The 23035-nt window shown below is 56.7% G+C and overlaps 1 protein-coding gene across 4 annotated transcripts in view; it reads right to left on the bottom strand.

The window, feature by feature from the left end:
- Positions 1–91: 91 nt before the first annotated feature.
- The window catches only part of MYRF (myelin regulatory factor), a 47079-nt gene continuing 24135 nt past the window's right edge, over positions 92–23035 (bottom strand). For 2 of the 4 annotated variants that reach the window (XM_074275481.1, XM_074275479.1), the window contains 23 exons: positions 19812–19873; positions 18176–18482; positions 15066–15316; positions 14769–14892; positions 11515–11714; positions 9946–10018; positions 8929–9039; positions 8744–8834; positions 7545–7745; positions 7300–7408; positions 6826–6935; positions 6267–6427; positions 6092–6164; positions 5873–5961; positions 5428–5496; positions 4517–4602; positions 3825–3980; positions 3461–3712; positions 3216–3303; positions 3041–3115; positions 2855–2960; positions 2105–2179; positions 92–1824 (listed from right to left, as the gene is read on the bottom strand). In XM_074275481.1, the coding sequence (XP_074131582.1) occupies positions 1744–1824; positions 2105–2179; positions 2855–2960; positions 3041–3115; positions 3216–3303; positions 3461–3712; positions 3825–3980; positions 4517–4602; positions 5428–5496; positions 5873–5961; positions 6092–6164; positions 6267–6427; positions 6826–6935; positions 7300–7408; positions 7545–7745; positions 8744–8834; positions 8929–9039; positions 9946–10018; positions 11515–11714; positions 14769–14892; positions 15066–15316; positions 18176–18482; positions 19812–19873 (2950 nt within the window). In that variant the 3' untranslated portion in view covers positions 92–1743. Of the gene's footprint in view, positions 1825–2104; positions 2180–2854; positions 2961–3040; positions 3116–3215; positions 3304–3460; positions 3713–3824; positions 3981–4516; positions 4627–4950; positions 5032–5427; positions 5497–5872; positions 5962–6091; positions 6165–6266; positions 6428–6825; positions 6936–7299; positions 7409–7544; positions 7746–8743; positions 8835–8928; positions 9040–9945; positions 10019–11514; positions 11715–14768; positions 14893–15065; positions 15317–18175; positions 18483–19811; positions 19874–23035 lie in introns of all 4 variants that reach the window. The other 2 variants (XM_074275482.1, XM_074275480.1) reach the window with 2 other exon arrangements.

The raw sequence follows: 23035 nt of genomic DNA, 5'->3' as shown, positions 1-23035 counted from the left end.
TAATAAATGTCCGGCTGAGGGGGGGGTCCCTCGGGCGGGACGGCGAGGAGCAGCTGGCAGAGGCCGCAAGGAGAGCGGAGGCGCAGGCTCCGGTACAAAGCAGTATTTATAGATTTATTTATATATGTATATTTGCCTCCGGGGAAAAAGGACGGTCCAGGGGAAGCCGACAGGCCCATTGAGAGGGCACTCCGGCACACTTAGCACAATATAAATACGAACTGGAGCCGGGCGAGGGGGGCGCAGGGGGCGCAGGGCACGGACGGTTAACACGGGGCAGCCGGCTAAGCGGGGCATGGCCGGAGGCCTGGGGGGCGGTGAGAGCAAGCGGACAGTTAGTGCGGGGAGGGGGTTCCTATTTACAGCAGGAGGGGGGGAGGGGAGTAGCTAAAGAAACATGGCGGTCAGCGGGCGGCCTGACGCCCATGGCCGCCAAGGGGGCTGGGCCTCCCAGCACCAGAATGGAGGGCTCCCGCCTTGGGAATAAGGCAACTTTGGTCCAAAATTCTCGGCCCTGGGGACTTGCTCTGTGCCCCAGCCCTTGGTCACCCCCTACCCCTGCCCGGGTGGCTGACGGAGGCGAGGCAGCAGTCTCTCCTGGGGGGAGACACTGCTGCAGGTGCAGGATGGGAAGTGCTCGGCACTAGGGAAATGGTTTTAAGGCACCAAGCGGGGCTGGCCCCAGGTCTGGGGACAGAGGGGAGGCGCTTTGCTAGAGTCCATCCCCCGGTCCGCAGCAGGGAGCCCCGTGCAGGAGAGGCTGGCTGGGCTCCTTGCTGGAGGCCAGGCCCCCAACTTCCCCTTTCTCTGGGGTAAGCGCTTTGAGATCCCTAAGTGCAAAGGCATTGCTGAGGAACAGCGAGAGCCTCCGCTTAGCCAAGTGTGAGGTGTGGACAAGGGGTCCCGCCCAGTAGGGAAGGGGGGGGGCTCTGTCCCCCTTCCTCCTGTTCTCACCAAGAGCTCAGGGCACGGGAGGAAAGCGTCATAGCAGCCACGAGCCCCCACATCTGGCCTTCTGACGGCCGGGGGGGCGAGGAGCCCGAGGACCGCTTTGGCAGTGGAAGGCACCGGGCGGGCAGAGCTTGGGACCCGGCGCTAGTGGCCACATGGCCCCGGGGACTCCTGCTTTCTGCCCAAGTCTGCCCTGGTCCAAGTGCATTTTAGTCATTAGCTCCTAACAAGTGAGCGCCCCGGCCCGCTCTCCCGGCGGGCAGGAGCAGGGCATGAAGGCTGCCCGGCCTCTGAGGCCCGTCCCGGGCTGGGGCGCGGGGGGACCGCGAGGCCCCTTCTCAGCCTGGTTAGCTACCCGAGCTATCACAGCAGCCCAGGAGAGCCTCAGGCTGTGAGGGATGGGGATGGGGGGGGGGAGCAGTGGGGGTCAACGGGGGCAGGATGGGAGGCCCAGAATGCCAGGCTGGGGGGGCAGCCCTGGGCCCGGGCCGGCTCTCCTGGTCTCCCCATTCTCCAGGAGCATGCCAGGGGGGGGGGGGGGGCGGCAGGGCCGGTAACTCCAGTGTGTGGACTTCCAGTTTCTCCAGGCTGGCGCGGGCTCCCCCCCCAACTTCAGTCTGCAGCAGTCACTCCAGTGTGTGCTCTGAGAGCTCCAGTGTCAGCGGGGCTGGGCAGAGGCGGCCCCAGGGGTGGGGGTGGGGTGCAGGGTCACCCCCCCCTCCAGTGTAACATGATCACATCCAGTGTGGGAGAAGAGGCGGCCGGGAGGAGCCCAGGGGCCCGGGGCCCAGCTCAGTCACACAGGCGGTAGAAGTGGAAGAAGTAGTCCGTGACCCCCTGGGGGGGCGCCTCCGAACTGCAGTTGGCCTGACCCTGGGGGGAAGGGCGAGGGGGGGGGCTGAGCTCGCCTTCCTTGGGCCCTGCCCATCCCCCCCAGCCCCAAGAGAGTCCCCTGGCGCCTCCAGATGTGGGCCCTTGTCTGACATCCCTCAGCTCCAGGCACAAATTAGGCACCTGCTGTCTTTGAGACCTGGGAGGGCTCTTTTTGGATTGGGGGGTCCCCTTGTGGGCCTTGGTTTGGATAACAGCCCTCCCCCCCAGCGTGTGTTTGGTAAGGGAGGGGCCAGAGCAGGATTCCCAGGCTGACACTCACCAGCAGGGCCACCCGGAAGTGGTAGGTGAACTCTCGGAAGGACAAGATGGCCACAGGCCACTGGTGGGAGGTGCCCTGGAGGGAGGGGGTAGAGGAGTGAGAGGGAGCCCCCATCCCTTCCACTTTACAACTGAGCAAACTGAGGCAGAGAAAGACTAAGGGACCAGCCCTGGAGTCTGGAAGATGACATCACTTCCTATAGTTCCTAGCTATGTGGCCCTGGGCGAGTCATTCAACCCAGTCTGCCTCAGTTTCCCCATTTTGCAGATGGAGAAGAAAATGGCGAGCCACCCCAGTATCTGCCAAGAGAACCCCACCTAAGAGTCAGACCCCACAAACGCCCTCAGGGCTCGAGCTCCTCTCCTCAGGGCTTAGCCCAGGCTCCTCACATAGTATGTGCTTTTTCACTCATTCTCGTCAATCATCCGGAGACACTCCACCTCCCATCTCCAGGCCTTTGCCCCTGCCGTGCCCCGTGCTTGCTGGCGCCCCAGGCCCCTTCAGTGGAACCGCTTCTTTCACTCCCCTCTGCCCGAGGCAGCCCCAGGCGCCCCTCTGGGCCCCTTCTCCTCTCCTCCTCCTGAAGCTTCTGGGGCGGGGCGGCCCCCTCTGCCTCGGGGCCCTGAAGGCCCCGCCTGGCGCACAGTAGGTGCTTCAGAAGCCTTTGCAGAGGGACGGAGGGAGGGATTCCTGGGTCCCATTTCTGCCGCCTCGCTTCCCAGCCCCGCCCCCGCCCCCCGCGGCCCCCACCTGGGTGTCGCTGTGCACGGGGAGGCCGCGGGGGGCGCTTCCCTTCTCACACGGGTTCTCCTGAGACCTCAGGCTGCAGAGCGCCACCGAGACCGGCGAGCTGGAGCTGGGAAAGAGAGCGGAGCAGGAGGGTGCCGGCCCCGCCCCTCTGTCTGGGCCCCTCCCCCCCGGGACCCCCCAACATACTTCATCTGCAGGGTCAGGCTCAGGTGCAGGGGGGTGCTGCTGCTGATGGGGATGCGGTAGGTGAAGTTCCCTGGCCTGGAGGGAGAACAGACGTCGGCCTGGGGCCCGCCCACCCCCTCCGGGCCCAGCCTGGGGCGCCGCCCCCGCCTGCCCCTCCCCCCTTCCCCCGGCTCACCTGCAGGCATCACCTGGGGCACAGTACTGGGCCGTGATGGGCATGGCGTTCTCCAGGACCCGGATGGAGCTCAAAGTGGGCCGAGCACCTGCAGGGAGAGCGCAGGAAGCCCCAGGTGGGCCCAGGGGGAGGGGCGGCCAGGCGGCCCCTCCCCCGGGCCTGCCAACACCCCCCCCATCACGCCTCGGAGGGACGAGGGGCGGCTCAGATAGCAGGCACGGGCTTGGCCACCAGGCCGGGCTTACCCAGAGCGCTGTGAGGCCGGGTGGGCCGCGGCGTGGCAGGGCTGAGCGGGGGCGCCCCTCGGCGGGCACGAGCAGGGATGGACAGGTTGGGGCTGTTCTTGGCCTTGCCCTGCACGCCGGTGAAGGGGGCGGAGGGGCTGGCCGGGGGCTCCAGGCTCTTGGGGGGCTTGGCGTGGGCGATCCCATTGGCCGAAAGGCCCCAAGACTTGGCTCTGATGCTGGTGACTGGCAGCAGCGAGGTCTGGCTTGGGCCTGCGGGGCGGGGCCGGCGGGTGGAGGGTACTGAGGGGGGGTCCGGGCTCCTCCTGCGCCCGCCCCGCCCCTCGCTGCCAGCCCTGCCCCCTCCCCCCTTCCCAGTCCCTACCTGAGCGGTTGGTAGTGGGGCTGGGGGCGGGGCTCTGGGCGGAGGCGGGGCTCGGGGTGGGCGGGGAGCAGCAAACCTCAGGACAGGGAGGGCTGGGGCACAGGTCCACGGGAGGGACCCAGAGGGGGCGGGTGGAGTCCGGGAGGCCGGTGGTGACTGTGGGATGAGGCAGGAGAGAGAAAGGAGTCAGCCCAGGCCCCCGAGTGACAGAGCAGCTGCCATGTATACAGCACCTACTACGCGCTGGGCGCTGTGCTAAGGGCTTTACAAAGATTATCTCATTTCATGCCATCAATATTTATTAAGCTCCTACTATGTGCTGGGCGCTGAGCTCAGCACTTTACCAATGTTATCTCCTTTCATTCATTCATAAGCATTAAGCTCCTACTATGTGTCAGACACTGTGCTAAGCGCTTTACAATTGCTCTCATTTCATCTCCAAACCATTTATTAAACCCCTACTATGGGCCGGGAGCTGAGCTCGGCACTTTACAAACACTGTCTCACTGGAGCCTTCCAACAACGCCAGGAGGCCGGATGACTTTGACCCCCATTTTTGCGGGGCAGGAACCCCAGGCAGGCGCCCCTGAGAGGCCGGCCCGCTCAGTTCTGGGCCCCCACCCGAGCCTGTGCCCGAGCCTTGGACTCCAGGCTTCCCTTCTCCCTTTCCCATGGGGGGGAGGGTGACGCACCGGGCTGGGAGGAGGGCGGGGGGTCGGGTGGGCCGCTGGAGGCCGGGGACTGGCGGAGCTGAGTGGTCCCGTAGTTCTGACTCGACCTGCCGAGGGAACACGGGGCTGAGCTCGGAGGGGCCCAACACAGAGAGAGAACAAAGGGGCCCCATCAAGTCAAGGAAGATTAGGAAAGAGAGGGGGTCCAGGGGCAGGGGGCCGGCCGCGGCCGGAGGGGACTTCGAGGCGCTCAATTCAACTCGGACTTGATAGCAGAAGCGGGCAGAGGGGGATGGGCAGCAGGATTTGAATCCAGGGCCCCCGGCTCAATCCTAGCTCTGCCCTAGCTGGGCCGGAGAGGAAAAGAAGGGGGTGGGAGGGCGGGCCGGGGGAGCTGGATGAGGGGGTGCCCCGCTGGGGTGGGGGGATACATTGAAGGCAGGGCAGTCACGTACCATGGACACAGGGCCACACTCCCCCCGGGATCCCGGGGCCGGAGGAGGGCCAGAAGACAGGAAGTAGACACAGCAAAAGAGCTAAGGAGGGAGTGAGGACACAGGCCAAGGAGGAGAAAGGAAACACCCATCAGCACCGAGCCCCGCCACCCATGGGCCCCGTGGCCCGGCCCGGGGAGGCAGGGAGGCCAGAGGCAGAGCGAGCCGGGCTCCAGGAGCTTTTCTGCCCCCTCCCACGGGCCTCAGTTTCCCCCTCTCAAGGGTGATGCATCTGCCGAGGAAATGCTGGCTGGGGCTCCAGAGCCCCTTTCTGAACCACCCCCAGCAAACTGATGTGAGACCCGGCCCCTGAGGAGATCATTCTGGGCCACCCTTCCCCCTGCCTCCCCCAGACTGTCTGTGCTCCCTGCCAGCCCCTGCCCCAAGTCATGGGGCCCAGGATCAGGGACCAGAGAATCCGAGCCCCAGGGGACATACCCGTCCATGTCCACCAGGTCTTCCTCATTCCGAAGGCTCAGCACGTACAGTGTAGACATGGACACCACACTGGTGAGGGACGGAGAGCCCTCAGCTGCTGGGGCCTCCCTCCAGCCTGTCCTCGCCTCCCAAGGCGTGGCCCCTTTGTGCCCAAACCCCCCTCCCTCTCTCTAGCCCCAACTCTTGGATCAGTGAAGGCTGTGATTGGGGGAAGACGGGCAGCCCCCTCTGGACCGGAGCCTCCCTCAGAACCCCAGCGACAGAAACCCTGGGCCAATCCCCCACCCCAGATAATGACCAGGCCCCCAGATCATGGACAGGTTCCCCCCAGGGTCTCCCTGGATCAAGGCCAGCCCCCCAGACTTGGGGGTTCCCACGCAGCTGGGCCAGGGGCTGGTCATGTCCCACAACGCCACCCTCCCCGAGGCGAGGAGGGGGCTGTCACCTGAAGGCCATGACGACTACCAGGGCAATGATGGTCCCTTGCAGGAAGCGCTGACTGATGCAGGCCTGGTCGGGGACCACGGAGGGGGCCTAGACACAGGACACGGGGAGCTGAGGATCTCAAAGGAGGTCATTGGGGGACGGCGGGCTAGGGAAAGGGCAGGACGGCCATGCTCGAGGGGGCAAGGAAGCTCCCATCCCTCTTTTCCAGGCCCCTCACCTTGCTGGCCACCTTCGGGGGACGCTTCTTGTGGGGGACACTCCCGGCGCGACTGAACTGGCTGTCTGCTTGGCTGTGGGAAGAAGGGAGGGTCAGAGGGAGCCCTGGGCCCCGTTGCCTCGTTCCCAGTCTCACCTGCCCCGTGCCCAGGCCCAGCTGCCCCGCAGAGGCCCACCTGAAAGCCCCGGAGCTGCCCGTGGACTTCATGCTGTCCAGCCGCCGCAGCTTGGCCAGTTTGTGGCTCCAGCGCTCCAGCTCGTCAATGCGCGTCTCCAGGTTGTCTGTCAGCTTGCACAGCTCCTTCACGGCCCCCACGTTCTCCATGAAGATGCGCTCCTGCCAAAGCCATGCAGCTCATGCCCCTGAACGCCCCCTCCCAGGGGCCGAATGCACGACAGGGAGCCCGGCAGGCTTGAGCCCAGCTCTGCCAATGGCCAGGCAATACCCTCTGCCATGGCCCGTGTTCTGGGGCCTCCTCCAGGCCTGACACAAAAAGTTCTAAGGTTCCTCCCAGCTCTGAGGTTTCATGTTTTAGGATCCCTCCCAACTTTGCCACTCTCTGCTTTAGGGCCCCTTAGAAGCCTGTAATTCCACGCCAGACCCTCGGGGCACGCTCCTTGGTCCAGAGAGCCCAGGGTCAGCCCTCCCCCAGGGTGCTGTTGGGCCCAGGGTCTCCCGGGCTGCCCGCACTGGGGAGAGATCCCTCCCTCCCTCTAGGCCGGGCATCTGCTGACCTTATTCACGACCAGGAAGTTCTCGATGGTCTTTCCGTTGGCAAAGACCACGTCACCAGTGTCCTTCACAGCCTCAGGGAGGATTTCCTTCACCTCCTGGGCGATGAGCCCTGCCCAAGAGAGAATGCCGGGGCGGAGAGTTGAGGGGGGACACCAGGGAGTCCACTGCAGGCTGGCTCCTCACCAGCACCCCCACAAGCCACCCTCCTGGTGACGAGGGCAGGGGGCAACCCACAGGAAACGTGAGGGGAACCCGAAGCACAGGAGCCGAAATGCTGAGCTGGAAGCATGCTCAGAGACCGCCTCGCCCACTCCCATTTTACTGAGAGAGAAACTGAGGCTTCTACAGGTTGCCATGTCTCGCCTAAGGTCACACTGGTCGGCAGAGACACCGGAATCTCACTCAGCTCCTTCCTCTAATTCAGTGCCCCCCCCCAGCCCCGGGCATTGTCACACTCCTGGCTGGCTCCCTACCAGTCTCAGGGGAGGCCTCGATGCCCACGCTGGCTGCAAACTCGGGCTTGTAGCTGTAGTGGACGAGCCGCATCCGCGAGATCCTCTTCAGCTGCTCGGTGGTGTCCACCTGGAGAGGGGCAGGAGCTGAGACCCAGGACGCCTCTCCCAAACACCCCCCCGGGGGGGCTGAGACCCAGGATGCCCCCCGAGCACCACCCCGAGCAGGGACCCTGCGGCCTCTTCCCACCCAGCCCGGGGCTCACCTCCTGCACGTGCTCCTTGGCCCGGATGTCTGACGGGTGCATGAGGGAGCCCATCACCTTCACGTTGCCGTGGACGACCAGAGCCTCATCCGGCCTGTCCGTGTTAATGCCCACGCGGCCGTGGTGGAAGACTGTGTCCGGCAGTTGAGCCCGTTGCCACAGGACGTCACTGTCGCTCTCAAACTGGCCGGGATTGGAGGCCTAAGGGTGGGGGGCAGAGACAGATGGGCTTCCTGAGCCCTCCCCCCCTTCCCTCCACCTCCTCCCACAGTCTCTCCTTCCTCCCCTTCTTCTGCTTTTCTCTGTAGCTCCAGCACTGAGCACACAGTAAGTGTCTCATAAATGCTGCTGACCACCTGCCTGATGACACTTAGTGAAGTCCCCAAGCCAGAACACAGGCTTGAGGCAAGGGAGGGGAGGATTCTTAGGGAAGAGAGAGCCAAAGGGGCTTCTGAGGGAGAGGATTCAGCAATTACTTGCAGGCTGTGGTGGGATGGCTGCCGGCTGCAGAGGAGGGAATCCCTCCCTAAGGACTTGCTCATCCAAGGGACCAGAGGCCAGAGCCTGCGGAGTGTCAGCACGGCACAGCCGGCATGGCCCCAGTGGAGATAAGCAAGGGGTCCCTTCCAGCTCTGAGATTTTGTGTTCTAAAATCCCTCCCAGTTCTGAAATATTCTTTTAAGATTCCTCCTACTCTAATATTTCATGTTCTAAGATCATTCCCTGCTCTGATGTTCCATGTTCTAAGATTCCTTCCAGTTCTAATATTCTGTGTTCTAAGGTCCCTTCCATCTCTAATATTTCACATTCTAAGGTCCTTTCTAGCTCTGACACTTTATTCTAAGGTTCTTCCCAGTTCTGACATTGTGTTCTAAGATCCCTTCCATCTCTAATGTTTTATGATCTAAGTTCCTTTCCAACTCTGACACTGTAGTCTAAGGTTCTCCCCAGCGCTGACATTCTGTGTTTTATGGTCCCTCTCAGCTCTAATATTCCATGTTCTGAGGTCCTTCCCTAGTTTGACATTCTATGTTCTCAATCCATCTCAGCCCTGACATTCTATCTGTTAAGGTCCCTCCTGCTCAGACACAGTTTCTACATTGATCCTGTGGTTTCACACACAACACAAAGGGAGGGATCTATATATTGGTGGGGAAAGACAGGCTGCTCCCCCATACTATGTGATACAGCTCTCTTACCCTGACAATAATGCGCTCTGAAATCTGGGCAGCCAGCGTATACGTCTGGTTCTGGGCATGAGCCTGTAGCGCTACCACCAGCATGAAGTACCTGCAGTCCACATCAAGGGGATCAGCATCCTTCATTCCACCCCCTTTCTGTCCCCACACCAGTTCCCCCCACAGCTGTGGCCGGCCAGGCCCACCTCTGATCCGGATTCGGTTTGCCTTTCTTGCGCATGTTGTTGGCTGTAGTCTCACTGAAGTGCAGGCGCCCCACTGTAACTTTGGTGACTTGCTCTGGAGGCAGTGTGACCCTGCAGGAGACAGGGCCGCTCAGAGAGGCAGCCCTAGCCAAGGATAGGGACTGGGGACTCTGTGCCCAGGGGCACTAGACGGCAATAGATAGTAAATTTTGTTCTTAGGCCCAGTGATGAACTGGCTCCTATATGGCCACTGACTCCATGTACCCAGAAAATGACTTCTTACTCAGGTGATAGAGGGGCTGAAGGTTATAGGGAAACATTGGGAAGGGGCAAGATTAGGCAAGAGCCTCTTATCCCCATTCTTACTAGTTACTTTCGCACTTAGTAAGACAAGAAGAATTAAAAAAAAAAAAAAAAAAAAAAAAAAAAAACTAAGAAAGGCAGTGTCAGCAAAGACAAGACAAAAGTATCCATTTTCATATCTAATGGTTTACCTAGAAAACTCCAGAGAATCAGCAAAGACACAACAGGTGCTTCAATAAAGTATCAGGATACAAAACAAATTCATAAACAGAATCAGCATTGTTACAAAGCAGATACAGCACTAATAGAAACCAAGTAGAAATGATAGTAAAAAAAAATAGGAGAAATCTTACAAAATTCATTAAGACATCTGGGAGTGACTCTTTAAGAGTCCAAAGGGTTACCAGTGGAGAAAAGGATTTTATATATATATATATATATATATATATATATATATATTTTTTTTTTTTTTTTTTTTTTTTTGGCCCCAGGGGACAGAAACTACAGGGAGATAAATTTCAGCTTCTGGACAGACTCTAGAGCAAGCAGGTGTGGAAGGGGAGCTTGGATGATGCCTTGGTAGGATATGACAGAGGGAAGGTCTATGCAGAAATGGATTGGATTAGTAGGAGGTTGTTGAGGACCTTTCCAGCCTGGAGGGTCTGCCTTCACCCCCATCTCACATCTCTCATTTCCTTGGGGGCTGGCACTCACGTGACAGGGTTGAAGGGCCTCTTGCTTCGGTCAGACTGGGACTGTTCGATGTTGATGGATTGATTCAAGGCCTCTAGCTGTGGGGGGGGGGAGAGGAAACTACAGAGTTCAAAGAGGACATCCTGGAGGAGGGGAACTGCTAAATTACTTGTGCCCACACTTCAATATTCCTTTATAATTTGAAATTTGCTTTCTTTAAGATAATCCTGTAAGTTCATAATGGTTCTTTCATACATAGCTCTGTTTAACTTGTGTTACCTTATAACATGCATAATTCTGCAAAGTTGGTGCAAGGATTAGCCTTCAGTAAACAAATGGGGAAACTGAGGCTGATAGGTTAAGTGACTTGCCCAGAGTTACACTGTAAGAATTTGAGGCACAACTCAAAATCACGTCTTCCTGATTCAAAGCCGTGTATCCTGTCCACTAAGCCAAAGTATAATTCCTCAATATATGAGGAAACTGAGATAAAATAACTTTTTCAAGTAATAAATGTCAAAGATGATCTCCAGATCTCTATAGAATCCAAGCCCAGAACATCTCCCACCATTCCATCATGTCTAATCCCTTTCTAACCTCTTCCATATGTAGATCTCAATCTTGACTCATACCACTCTACAAAGGAAAACAATTCGTCACAAATTCTACTCACAATCAAGCACAAGCACAAACAGAATCTGGTTTTGGAGAAATGGGATAAAAAGAGTGTGCTCTGGAATTCTATTTATCTATGAGCTTTGGTAATTTGCATATGTTAAATTTACTAAAAGTTTACATATTACATACACTTAATCTATTATTTGTTTTTAGAATTCTATTTATTTGGTATTTTTATATTTTAAATTTATTATTATAATAAATAATCTTTATTATTTGTTTTGTATTTTATGAGCTCTGGTAATTTTATTATATTAAATTTACTAAAATTTCATTCATTATATACACTTAATCTTTATTACTTTTTTGTTTTAGAATTTATTTATGAGCTTTGGTAATTTTTTGTATGAAATTTACTAAAATTTCATTCATTATACATAGTTAATCTTTATTACTTATTTGTTTTAGAATTTATTTATGAGCTTTGATAATTTTTATATATTAAATTTATTAAAATCTTATTCATTACTTTTACTTAATCTTCATTATTTATTTATTTTTTTATTGGCAATATTTCTAGTGGACAGTTAGGTGACACAGTGGATAGAGATCCTGCTGTGGCGTCTAGAGAACACAAGTTCAAATCTGGCCTCAGATACTTACTTGCTGTGTGACCCTGGGCAAGTCACTTCATTTTGTCTGCCTCAGTTTCCTCATCTGTAAATTGGGAATAATAATAGCACCCACCTCTCAAGGTTGTTGTGAGGATCAAATGAGATCATATTTGTAAAGCGTCTCGCAAACATAAAGTGCAATTTCCACACTAGCTGTTATTCTTAGTGTGACTCCTTTATTTTATAGCTGGGGAAACCGAGTCCCAGAAGGGACGAGACCCAGGCAATAAGAGACAACTTCAGAGCCAGAGCTGGATGGTGACTAACGCCCAGCTGACCCACCAACCCAGCCCCAAACCTGCCTTGACTCCATGCAGCTTTAGGTAGAAGCAGTCCAGGGGCTTCAGACCCTCGGGGGTCTTGACGTACTTGGGCTCTCCCAGCATGCCGATATACACGGTCACCTGGAAGTGGTTTTTCTTCTGGCACACGAAGGCATCGTCGCCCACGGAGAAATTGAAGCCCTTGTCGGCGTCCACCCGGTAAGTGAGCATGGGTCTGGGGGGGCAAAGATGGGGTGCTGTGCTCAGGGTGGGACTCCTCCCAGCCCATCAGGGGCACACGCCTGGGGAGCTGCGACTTCAGGAGGGGAGAGAAGGAAGCTGAAGCCTGCTGCCCAAGCTGCTTCATTCCACACAAAAGCCTCCTCTCTGGACTCCGGGCCTTTGTCCTGGCTATGCCCCCCCCCCCCGCCTCCTGGGCTCCCTGGCTCCCTCCGAAGTCTGGGGTCCCCTCCTCGCTGCCTCCTGTGGCCCTCGCACAGAGCTGGATGAGCCACTGGCTGGGAGATCCTTCAGGGAGGGCCGGCTTCTGCCTTGCTTTGTATCCCCCCCCCCCATCGCAAACAGCAGGCACTTAGCAAGTGCTTGCTGACTGATATTGACCCCCTGCTTCCTGAGAGCGGGGCCAGCTTGGAGCCTGGGACATAGCCAGACCTTGGTACAGGACGGCCATGGATCAGCCGGGGAGCCAAGCGGCCTCTTGGAGGCGCTGTGGTCACCCTCGGAGAAGCGGCTCTGCCCCAATCTGACCAGGCTCTCAGCCCCTTTAGGGGGCCCGCCAAGGCTCACAGAGCCCTCAACCCTGGCCCTGATGGCAGCACCCTTCCAGGCAGGGGAGAGACCCCCAGAACTCAAGCTCCCCGAGTTCTGCTAGGAGTTCTATCGCTAGGGGGCGCCATGGTACACAGTGCTGGGCCTGGAGTCAGAATCCTGCCTCAGCCCTGCCGTGGGCAGCTAGAGGGGCGCCATGGTGCACAGAGTGCTGAGCTTAGAGTCAGAATCCTGCCTCAATTCTGCCCTGGGACGCTAGGGGCGCCATGGTACACAGTGCTGGGCCTGGAGTCAGAATCCTGCCTCAGCCCTGCCGTGGGCAGCTAGAGGGGCGCCATGGTGCACAGAGTGCTGAGCTTAGAGTCAGAATCCTGCCTCAATTCTGCCCTGGGACGCTAGGGGCGCCATAGTGCATACAGTGCTGGAGCCAGGAGGCCTCCTCTCCCAGAGTTCAAATCCAGCCTCACACCGTCACTAGCTGGGTGACCTTGGGCAGGTCCCTTCAGCCAGCTTGCCTCAGTTTCCCCTTCTGTAAAATAAGCTGGGGAAGAAAGTGGCCGCCACTGCAGCATCTGTGCCCAGAAAACTCACAGAGTCTCAGCGCTCGCCTTTGCCCCTAGCAGCACTCCTTGCTTTTTAGCTTTACAGACTCCTAAGGGTCCCAGAGTGATTCTGCAGGGCCCATTTTAAAGACTGAGATGCCGAGGCTCAGAGGGGGTCAAGGCCAGGCCCCAGCTCCCGTCCAGAGGCCTTTGCACCTTGTCTCGGACACTTTTGTGGGAGGTCAGGGGAGCCTGGTGTGGCCAGGAAGGTCCCGCCACGCCGCCGGGGCTTGGTCAGTGACTGCTGCTCATGGGAGACTTGGAGGTGGGGGCCCTGGAGAATGCCTGGGGAAGGGCCGGGGGGGGGTTTACCTCCTGCCCCCCCATCTTGCCAGCTCCCCGGGCAAATCAGAACCACCTGGAGCCCCGGCACGGCCCCTTCCCGGTATGCGGGGGCCCGGGCCTTGGGGGAGAGCCCGCCATCTGGGGAGCCTCAGCACTGGCTGACAGCCCGTTGCCTTGGAGACAACCCGAAACTATGCAGCGGCTAACGGCCCACAGGCCCCTCTGCCCAGCCCCAGATCCCCCATACCTGCCCTGCCCTGGCCCCCCGAGCCCATCCTGCCTGGGGGGGAGAGGAGGAGAGGAAGGGAGCACTTCTTCAGGGGAAGGGGGAGCACTTCTTCAGTCCCGCGGAGAGTCCCTAACCTGGACGCTCCAGAGGGGCCAGGCACAGCCCAGGGGTCTGCTCACCCCCCCCCCGACAGCAGAAAGCTCGAGAGCCCCGGGGAGTCTCAGGCTGGCACTCTGGACCAGGTGGGAGCTGCTGGGTGTGGTGGGGGCCTAGGAGACCCCGGCCTCTCCCCAGCTGTGTGCTCCCACCCCCTCCTGGAAAGACAATGCCTGGGCCACTGACCTCTAAACTACTGCTCTAAAGGCTGCCAGCATGGGACTCAGTTTCCCCGTCTGTGACCTGAAGGTGGATCTATCTCCCTCCCGGGGCAGCATGGCCCGGCTTCAGGGCCCAGCACTCTCCCATCTGTCCACTAAGGGTCCTAAAGTGCCCTCCCAGCACAGCTGCTCTCTGTGCCGCCCTCTCCCCAGGCTGGGGATCCCAAGAGCTCTGCCGGGGACCGGCCCCCAGGGCTGAGGGGCAGTGTTCTAACTGGAAAGGAAGGGAGGAGGGAGGGGAGGGGAAGGAGGGAGAGGAGCAGGAAGGGGGAAAGATGAAGAGGAAGGGAAGGAAGAAAAAGAAGAGGAAGGAAGGGGGAGGGGAAGAGGACGGGTGAAAAAGAGGAGAGAGAAGAAGAGGAGGAAGAAGAAAGAGGAAGGGGAAAAGGAAGAAGAGGAAGGGAAAGGTCAAGGAGGGGAAGGAGAAAGGAGGAGGAAGAGAAGGAGGAAGAAGGGCAAAAGTGAAGAAGGGAAGGAGAAGGAAGAGGAGGAAAAGGAGGAAGGAAAAAGAAGGGGAAGAGAAGGAGGAGGAAGAGGAGGAGGAGGAGAGGGGGAAAAGGAGGGAGAAGCAGTTGGCCAAGCCCCAGGGCCCAGAGCTCCTGCACCCACTGTGGCAAGGGGCAGGGGGCGCTGTAGGAGATCATGGGCTCCTGGAAGACCCCTCCCCACCCTCTCCAGACAACTTCCTGTCACTTTTCTGGAATGCTGGGAGGCGGTCAGTGAGTCAATCTTATGTCCCAAACTCCACCTTCCAGAGCCTGGCCCCCAGAGCTGCTCTCCTCCTCCTTCCCCCCCCCACTGGCCTTCTCCCACCCTGAACATGCTTCTGGAGGGGGAGGCAGAGGCCCCCCAGGCCTCAGGGAGGAAGGGAGCTCCCCAGTCCTAGTCCCCAGCTGCCCCACTCCTCAGCCCCATGGCCCCTCAGGTCCCAGATTCTTTCTCTGGTCCTTCAAGCTGCAGGGCCCCCCCTGCCCAAGGCCCCCAGGTCCGGTGCCTCAGGCACTCACAGCTCCTTGTAGTTGGCGTCATAGAGCGCTGCCCACTTGTTCTGCTGGTGCGGCTGCCACTTGATAGACTGGTAATTGGGGTCCAGATAGGAGCCGTTCAGGCTCTCGTTGTCCTGCATGAGGCCTGGGGAAGGAGGGCACGCTCGGGCTTGGGCCTTGCCCCAGGGCCCGGCCACCCCCTTCCCTCTCGCCCGCTGGGCACACCCTGGCCATGCGCCAACCTGGCGATGCCCACCCCCTGCCCTGTCCCGATCCCTCTGCCCGCCCAAGTCCGTGTGCCCCCAGCGGGTGCCGTACCTGGTGAGGGGGCCCCTTGCGGATGCCAGGGCGGCGTCTGGACTCTGGCGATGCTGAGGGGGAGGGCTCCCGGTCCTGGCGAGAGGGGACCTTGCTGATGCCAGGGCGGCGTGGGGGCTCTGGTGGGATGGAGGGGCAGGGAGGCCACCGTACCTGGCTCCTGTTTTATCATCCCATTGAGCATCTGGGCGTTGAGGGTGTTGGGGGGTGATTCGGAGTGCTTCCTCTTCTTGGAAGGGTGTGTGGGGAGCCTGGTAGGAAATCAGACCCGGAGCTGCTGGGGGAGGCACTTGAGCCTCAGCCTCTCTGTTCACACACCCGACTCCCTAGCACGGCCTCATGCTTTGCTGCAGCCTGTGGGAGCTGCTCTACCTTTCTGATCTCCCACCTCCACACTTTTGCCTATGACTGGGACACCTTTCCCCAATATTGCCTGATGAACATCGAGCCAGAGTTAACGCTCCTAACATCAAACTCTCTAACAGTTACAGGTTTTTGGCTGTAAGCTCCACAAAGGGGAAGGGGGAGGGGTCCTACCTCTCTCTCCCTCAGCGGGCATCTGTGCCATGCCCAGAGTCGGTGCTCACGAGCCGTCGGACAAGAGGCAACATGGCAGACTCCAGGAAAAGCAGGATGGCCGGGAGGCCGCCTCAGCCCCCTTGCTCAGGGAAGGGAGCACCCAGAGGTGGCCAGAGATAGGGGCCCTACAAGTGACACTCCTCTCCCCATTTTTCGGCATGACTGACTCACTGACTGCAGCCCCATGACTTGTGCCTGACTCAGTGCCCTTCTCTGTAAAATGTGCTCAGATTAGATGGGGGGGGGTGTAAACATTTAAAAAAATACTTTAAGATATATAATAATATTGCATTATACTATATGTATAATTATATATAATAAGCATAATTGGTTACTTTTTAGAAAATATTTAAGATATATATAATATTATATAATATCTATATCATACAATATGGTATGCATAATAATTGTATATTTATGCATTATATGCTTGTTATTGTGTATATTTTATTGTGTATATTAAACATATTATGTTTGTTAAAATATTTTAAGATATATATTTATATCCTATCATACAGTATATATAATAATTATATAATTATATATAATAAACATAATTGATTACTTTAAAATATTTTAAGATATATATATATAATATGACATAATATATGTCTTATAATATAGTATAGATAATTATATAATCATACACAATATACTTATGTATATTATACTGTGTATATTAAATTATTTTAAGATATATATGTTTTAAATAAGCATAACTGGTTACTTTTTAAATATTTTAAGATATATATTTATATTGTATCATGTGGTATATATAATAATTATATAATTATGCACAATAAGGAAATTGGTTACTTTTAAAAAATATTTAAGATATATAATATGAGATGATACATGTATAGTATAATATGGTATACATAATTATATAATCATACATAGTATGCTTGTTATGTATATTTATTCTATCGTGTATATTAAAATATAATATGTATCATATGATACATAATAATTCTATAAGTATACATAATAAGCAAAATTGGTTACTTTTAAAATATTTTAAGATATATATTTATATTGTATCATGTGGTGTATATATAATGATTATATAATTATGCATAATAAGAATAATTGGTTACTTTTATATTTGGTTATTATATATATTTATTATATCATGTATATTAAAATATATTAAGATATGTATTTATATGGTATCATACGATATACATAATAATTCTATAATTATACATAATAACAAGCAAAATTGGTTACTTTACAATATTTAAAGATATATATATTTATATTATATCATGTGGTATATATAATATTATATAATTATGCATAATAAGCAAGTTGGTTACTTCTTAAAAATATTTAAGATATATAATATGAGTTGATACATATATAGTATAATATGGTATACATAATTATATAATCATACATAGTATCCTTGTTATTATGTATATTTATTATACCATGTGTATTAAAATATAACATGTATATATGATACATAATAATTCTATAATTATACATAATAGCAAGCAAAATTGGTTATTTTAAAATATTTTAAGATATATTTATATTGTATCATGTGGTATATATAATAATTATATAATTATGCATAATAAGCACAATTGGTTACTTTTTAAAATATTTAAGATATATGAGATAATACATATATAGTATAATATAGTATACATAATTATATAATTATACCGAGTATGCTTGTTATGTATATTTATTATATCATGTATATGAAAATATTTTAAAATATATATTTATATGGTATCATACGATATATATAATTATACATAATAACAAGCAAAATTGGTTACTTTAAAAATATTTTAAGATATATATTATATCCCACAGTATATATAATAATTATACATAATAACAAAGATAATTGGTTACCTTTTTAAAAAAGTTTTAAGATTATATATTGTATCACAGTGTATATAATACTTCTGTAATTGTACATAATAACCAGCATAATTGGTTACTTTTAAAACATGTTTTAAGATACATTGTATCCTACCACATACCTAATAGTGCTATAATCATACATAATAACCAGCATAATGAGTTACTTTTAACAATATTTTGGGATACAAAGTATCACGCCCTCCAGTATATATGATCATTGTATCACTGCACACAAGAGAAGAGGTTCCTCCTGTAACTTCATGCACTTGATTTTGTGCCTTGAGAAATCCCGGTATTACTTATCTATGAATATCCCCGGAAGGGTCCACAGGTTTTCCTGGACTGTCGGTGGGATTGGAGGCACCTTCCGGCTCTGATCTGGGACCTCCGGATGACCCCCCTCCCCTTTGGGAGCACATCTGTCTATCCCATGGCTGCCTCAGTTTCCAGCTCTGCAGACTAAGGTCAGACTGGAGGGTCTCTCAGGCCTTGAAGTTCAAAGCCCCTAAATGATGGCTCTCTCCCCTTTACCCCCCCGCCAGGCCTGACCACTCCCCCCCCATGAGGGCCAACCCCAGGGAGACGCCCCCTCCTCCTTGTCATACCCCCCCTTGCTCTACCCCCCAGGGAGTCGGGAGGGTGCTTACTCAGCCCCATGCTGCTGCAGCAGCTGGTGAAGCATCTGGGATTGCTGGGCATGGTGCAGGTCTCCGGGGGCCACGGCCTGCCCCATGGCGTAGGGGGGCATGAGAGGCTCGGCCTTCATGTACAGATCCCGCTGCAGGATGGGGTAGTGGGGTGGGGGAGGCAGGGGAGGGCCCGAGAGGTGGGGGGGCGGGGGGGGAGGGCCGGCCAGGTGGGTGGGGGGAGGTGGAGGAGGGGGGTGCTCCAGGCGGGAGGGGATGCTGACGTGGCACATGTTCTCGGGGGTCATCGTTCGCAGGAGGTGAGGGTCTTCAGGAGAGGGAGAGAGCGGGAAGGGTGCTGGTTAGAGAAAAGGAGCGGAGGGCCGTTCCTTGCCCTGGCCCAGACCCCTCCTCGGTTCTCCGTGGGCCCTCTTCCGACCCTGGCCCCTACAACTTTGGCCCGGGCGCCAGATACAGAGGCTTCCGGAGCCGGGAGGGGAGGGGATGCGGGCACGGTGAGCGCCCCGGGGGGCACCCCAAGAAAGCCACTTCTCAGCGCAGGGCTCAGAGCCCCACCCCAGCTCTCCGTTTCTTCTCGGCAGTAGGAGTAAGGGGTGTGCCCTCCCCACATCAAGGTGCCTGGGAGGGAAGGAGGCCGATGGGCCCGTGGCTCCCCAGGCCTCGGGTGGGACCGTCCCTGCCCTGCAGGGAGCCTGCCCTGGGCCCTCGGCCCAAGCCAAGGCAGGCCGGCGGAGCAGCAGGCCCCGAGCAGGGCGAAGGGCAGGGGGACCTGGCTCTGGTGCCCCAGGACTGGGGGGGGCGCTTTCAAAGCTGGCGGCAGGCTGGCCGTTCTCCGCCGGGGACCGGAGGTGGGGAGAGAGACCAGTCAGGGGCCGCCGTCCTCGGCCAGCCCGGGACCCCCACCTCCCCTGCCAGCGGGCCCAGCTGAGGAGGCTGTTTCCCCTCCCCCTCCCCTTCCCCCTGGGGTGGAGGGGCCGTGCTGGGGAGGGGGGCTAGCTCCCTTTGTTCCCCCCAGAGGAATTCCAGGCATGTTTCTGGTAAGATAAACACAACTCTTGACCCCTCTCCCAGCTGCGTTCCCCGGGCTGCGGGTCAGGGTGCGAGACCCCCCCATCAGACCCTCTCCCAGCTGTGCTCCCCAGGCTGCGCTCCCTAGGGCTGAGGGTCAGGGCACTGCCAGGGCAGAAGACGCCCCCCCCACCAGACCCAGGCCACCCCCTCCTCCCTCTCAGGGGGTGGTTCCCAGCTCCAAGAAGGGGTGAAGGCCGAGCCCCCAGTCCCCATCTCCAGCCCCGGGCCGGCGGGACGGGCGCCCCCAGCCCTGTGCCCCCCCCGGGGGCCAGGCCCACACTTACCGAAGGGCGAGTGCATGGTGGCCCAGGAAGGCCGGGCTGCATGTCGGGGAGGCAGAGGCGGCCTCTGGGGCCAGAGCTGGATGCTGCTGCCCGCCCGTGCCCCCCCACCCCCACCTACCGCCCGAACAATAGGCAAAAGCCAGGGACTATTTGCCCAGTGATAATCTCCCCACGTTCGGCAGGAGGCTGCCTCCCTCCCCCGCCTCCCCCCACACCCCGATAACACAGCTCCAACCACTTTCCCAAAAGCCAGAGGGGGAGGAGGTGCCCGCTGGACTTACCATTCACCTGCTGGGGGGAATAGGCTTCAGAGCCCGAGTCCGGAGGCGAGTCGGGCAGGGCGCTGCGGAGAAAGAGTCCAGTGTGGGCCTCGTGGGCACCCGGTGCCCTGCGGGCGGCCCCAACCTCTCCTTCAGACTGGGAGAGCCCCCGGTGCACCCCTTTCCTCCTGGAGGAACCGGGCTCAGGAAGAAGCCCAAATTCACACCAAGAGCAAGCAAGGGGCCCAGAACCGCTGCCCCAGAGCGCCATGACCCCTCACTCCCCGCCTGCCCCGTGGACCCCCGGGGAAGACTGCTCTGAGGCTGCCTCCCCCTGCTAGGGCCTCCTCCATGGCTGTCAGGGAAGACATGGACACAGTGTCCATGTAGAATGGAAGCTCCCTGAGGGCAAAGCCTTTCTGTGTGTCTCCAGGGTTAGCATGCTGCCAGGTGCGCAGTAAGTGCTTAATAAATGCACGGTGACTTGGCTTGACCTCTCTTTGTCAGGAGGGAACATGGCCTCTGGGAGGGCCTTGGGGGTCATTAGGAAAGAGGGGTTCTGGGGCGGGGAGGCTTCTCCAGCTCACTCCTGTGGATCCCACCCAGGGCCCAGAGTCCCTCAGGCCTCCTAGGAATGGATGGACAGGAGGCCACGGGCGGGCCGACCCTCCCTGACAGGCCGTCCTGCTTCTCCCCCCACCAAAGCCAGAACTGCACTCGGCCTTCCAATCAGCCGCACCCCCACTCCCCCATTTCTGCCAGAAGCGGGGGCGGTGCCCCGCCAAGGAGCCCCTTCTGCTCTGCCCCTGGCCAGGAGGAGGAGGGCGCTGGGGGAGGCGAGGGAGGGGCAGGTGTGGTGCCCAGGTGGCGGGCCGCCCGGTTCCTGCAGGGGGAGGGGAGGAGAAAGGAGGGTTCTCTTTTTTATCAGTGGCTCAGAGGAAAAATGTGAACCCAGAAAGGTCATGATGTACCCAGCAAAGCCCTCCTGGAACAGTGGGAGGACTGGAGGGAGGGGTAGCCCAGGACGGGCCCAGCTCACCGCTCTGCGGTGAGGGGCCTTTGCTCAGCCTCTCCCCAGGCTAGCAGCTTCCCGTCCAGGCTAAGCGGGGACTTGGGGCCCTCAGAGCAGGCGGAGAGAGTGGGCGGGGGGCCCTCAGAGTGGGCAGAGAGAGTGGGCGGGGGGCCCTCAGAGTGGGCAGAGAGAGTGGGCGGGGGGCCCTCAGAGTAGTCAGAGTGGACGGGGGGCCCTCAGAGTGGGCAGAGAGAGTGGGCGGGGGGCCCTCAGAGCGGGCAGAGAGAGTGGGCGGGGGGCCCTCAGAGTGGGCAGAGAGAGTGGGCGGGGGTCCTCAGAGCAGGCAGAGAGAGTGGGCGGGGGGTCCTCAGAGTGGGCAGAGAGAGTGGGCGGAGGGTCCTCAGAGTGGGCAGAGAGAGTGGGCGGGGGGTCCTCAGAGTGGGCAGAGAGAGTAGGTGGGGGGCCCTCAGAGTGGGCAGAGAGAGTGGGCGAGGTGTCCTCAGAGTGGGCAGAGAGAGTGGGCGAGGTGTCCTCAGAGTGGGCAGAGAGAGTGGGCGAGGTGTCCTCAGAGTGGGCAGAGAGAGTGGGTGGGGGGCCCTCAGAGTGGGCAGAGAGAGTGGGCGGGGGGCCCTCAGAGTGGGCAGAGAGAGTGGGCGGGGGGCCCTCAGAGTGGGCAGAGAGAGTGGGCGAGGTGTCCTCAGAGTGGGCAGAGAGAGTGGGTGGGGGGCCCTCAGAGTGGGCAGAGAGAGTGGGCAAGGTGTCCTCAGACTGGGCAGAGAGAGTGGGCGGGGGGCCCTCAGACTGGGCAGAGTGGGTGGGGGGCCTTCAGGTCAGGCAGAAGGAGTGGGCAAGGCCTTGCTTACAGCCCAGTTTCCAGAATGGACAGTGGGTCACAGTTAAGAAGGGACTTGGGGCATTCTGAGACATGGGAGTGACCCCTTGTCCGACCCTGGCCAGGACAGTGGCTTGGGAGCTTCCTCATCTCATCTCACTGCCCAGCGCTCAAGGGGGTTCCAGCCGTTAGCTCTTTCTCGGGCTCCCTGCCTCCCTGCCTCCCCCTCACCAGAGCCTGCAACTAGGGGGCAGAGGGACTGCGGGGGCCAGCATGGGGCTCTTGAACACAAAGTGTGTCTACAGGAAGCGCAGGTGAGGGTCTCTCTTGCTTGGTCCCCTTCTCCTCAGCTTCCCCCTTGGAGAGACTGGGTCTCCCTGCCCTGGGTCAGCGGGTACTCAGGACATCTCACTGGGTCCAGGGAGCTGCCCTCCCTCAGGATACTTGCTCCCCAATTCCCCTGGGAGGGCAGCACTGAAAGAGCCCCAGGCATCTGTCCTTGAACCCAGGTCCCCGTCCTGGGGGGCCTTCCAAAGCCAATCCCACCGGCCTCATTCCATGTCAGGGCCGCCATTTTTAGAGGCAGCTGGCCATTCAAATCCACTTCAGATGCTTATGAGCTGCGTGCTTATCTGCCTCAGTTTTCTGATCTGGAAAATGGGAGCGTCCACCTCTCAGGGTTATAGGGAAGCTACAGTGAGAATCTTTGTCAAGGGCCTTGCAAATTTTAGCCCCTAGTTACTTCAGTGGGCACAGCCTGATGCCCATGGGCAGTGCCATCTGTCTACATCGCTGCCATGCTATGAATAGCTCCACAGGGAAGTAGACAGAGGACCTAGAGCAAGGATGCCAGGGGACAACCTGGATCTGGCCCAGTGTCCCAGTGGTCACTCCACAGGGGGACCGAATGGAGTCCTCGCTGGCAGAAGATGACTGGAGGCTCTCTTGTCTCCGGAGGCCTCCCTTGGCTCCACCGAGGGGGGCTGTAGCCAATATTAGGGTCTCCTCCCTAACGGCCCCTCCCTGAACCCCTAGTTACCTTCAGAACTCATCAAGGCTCTACCGTCTGTGTCTGAACCTTTCAGGGATGACTGAGAGTGGACTGAGGGGCTTTCGGAGGGAGTGAGCTCCCCAGCACTGGAGGTCTGAAAACTGGACAGCCACTTGTCGCAGATATCACCGAGGGATCCCCTGGTCAGCTTAGGGCTGGGCTGAGTGGCCTCCCGAGGGGAGCGTCACTGACAGCGTCCCCCTTTGGATATTTTCAGGGACCACCACGTGTCAGGCAAAAGCCTGGCCCAGCTGGAGAGGAAACAAAGCGATCCGAATGGCGGCCTCCTCCCACCTCGGACTCGCCGATTCTGGCCCAGGGCCCGGTACACAGTGGGTGATTAATAAATG

Source organism: Sminthopsis crassicaudata, chromosome 6, assembly GCF_048593235.1.
Source record: "Sminthopsis crassicaudata isolate SCR6 chromosome 6, ASM4859323v1, whole genome shotgun sequence".
In the NCBI taxonomy this organism is placed as follows: domain Eukaryota; kingdom Metazoa; phylum Chordata; class Mammalia; order Dasyuromorphia; family Dasyuridae; genus Sminthopsis; species Sminthopsis crassicaudata.
Note: the sequence above shows the minus strand (reverse complement) of the source record. Positions and strands in the feature narration are given on the sequence as shown.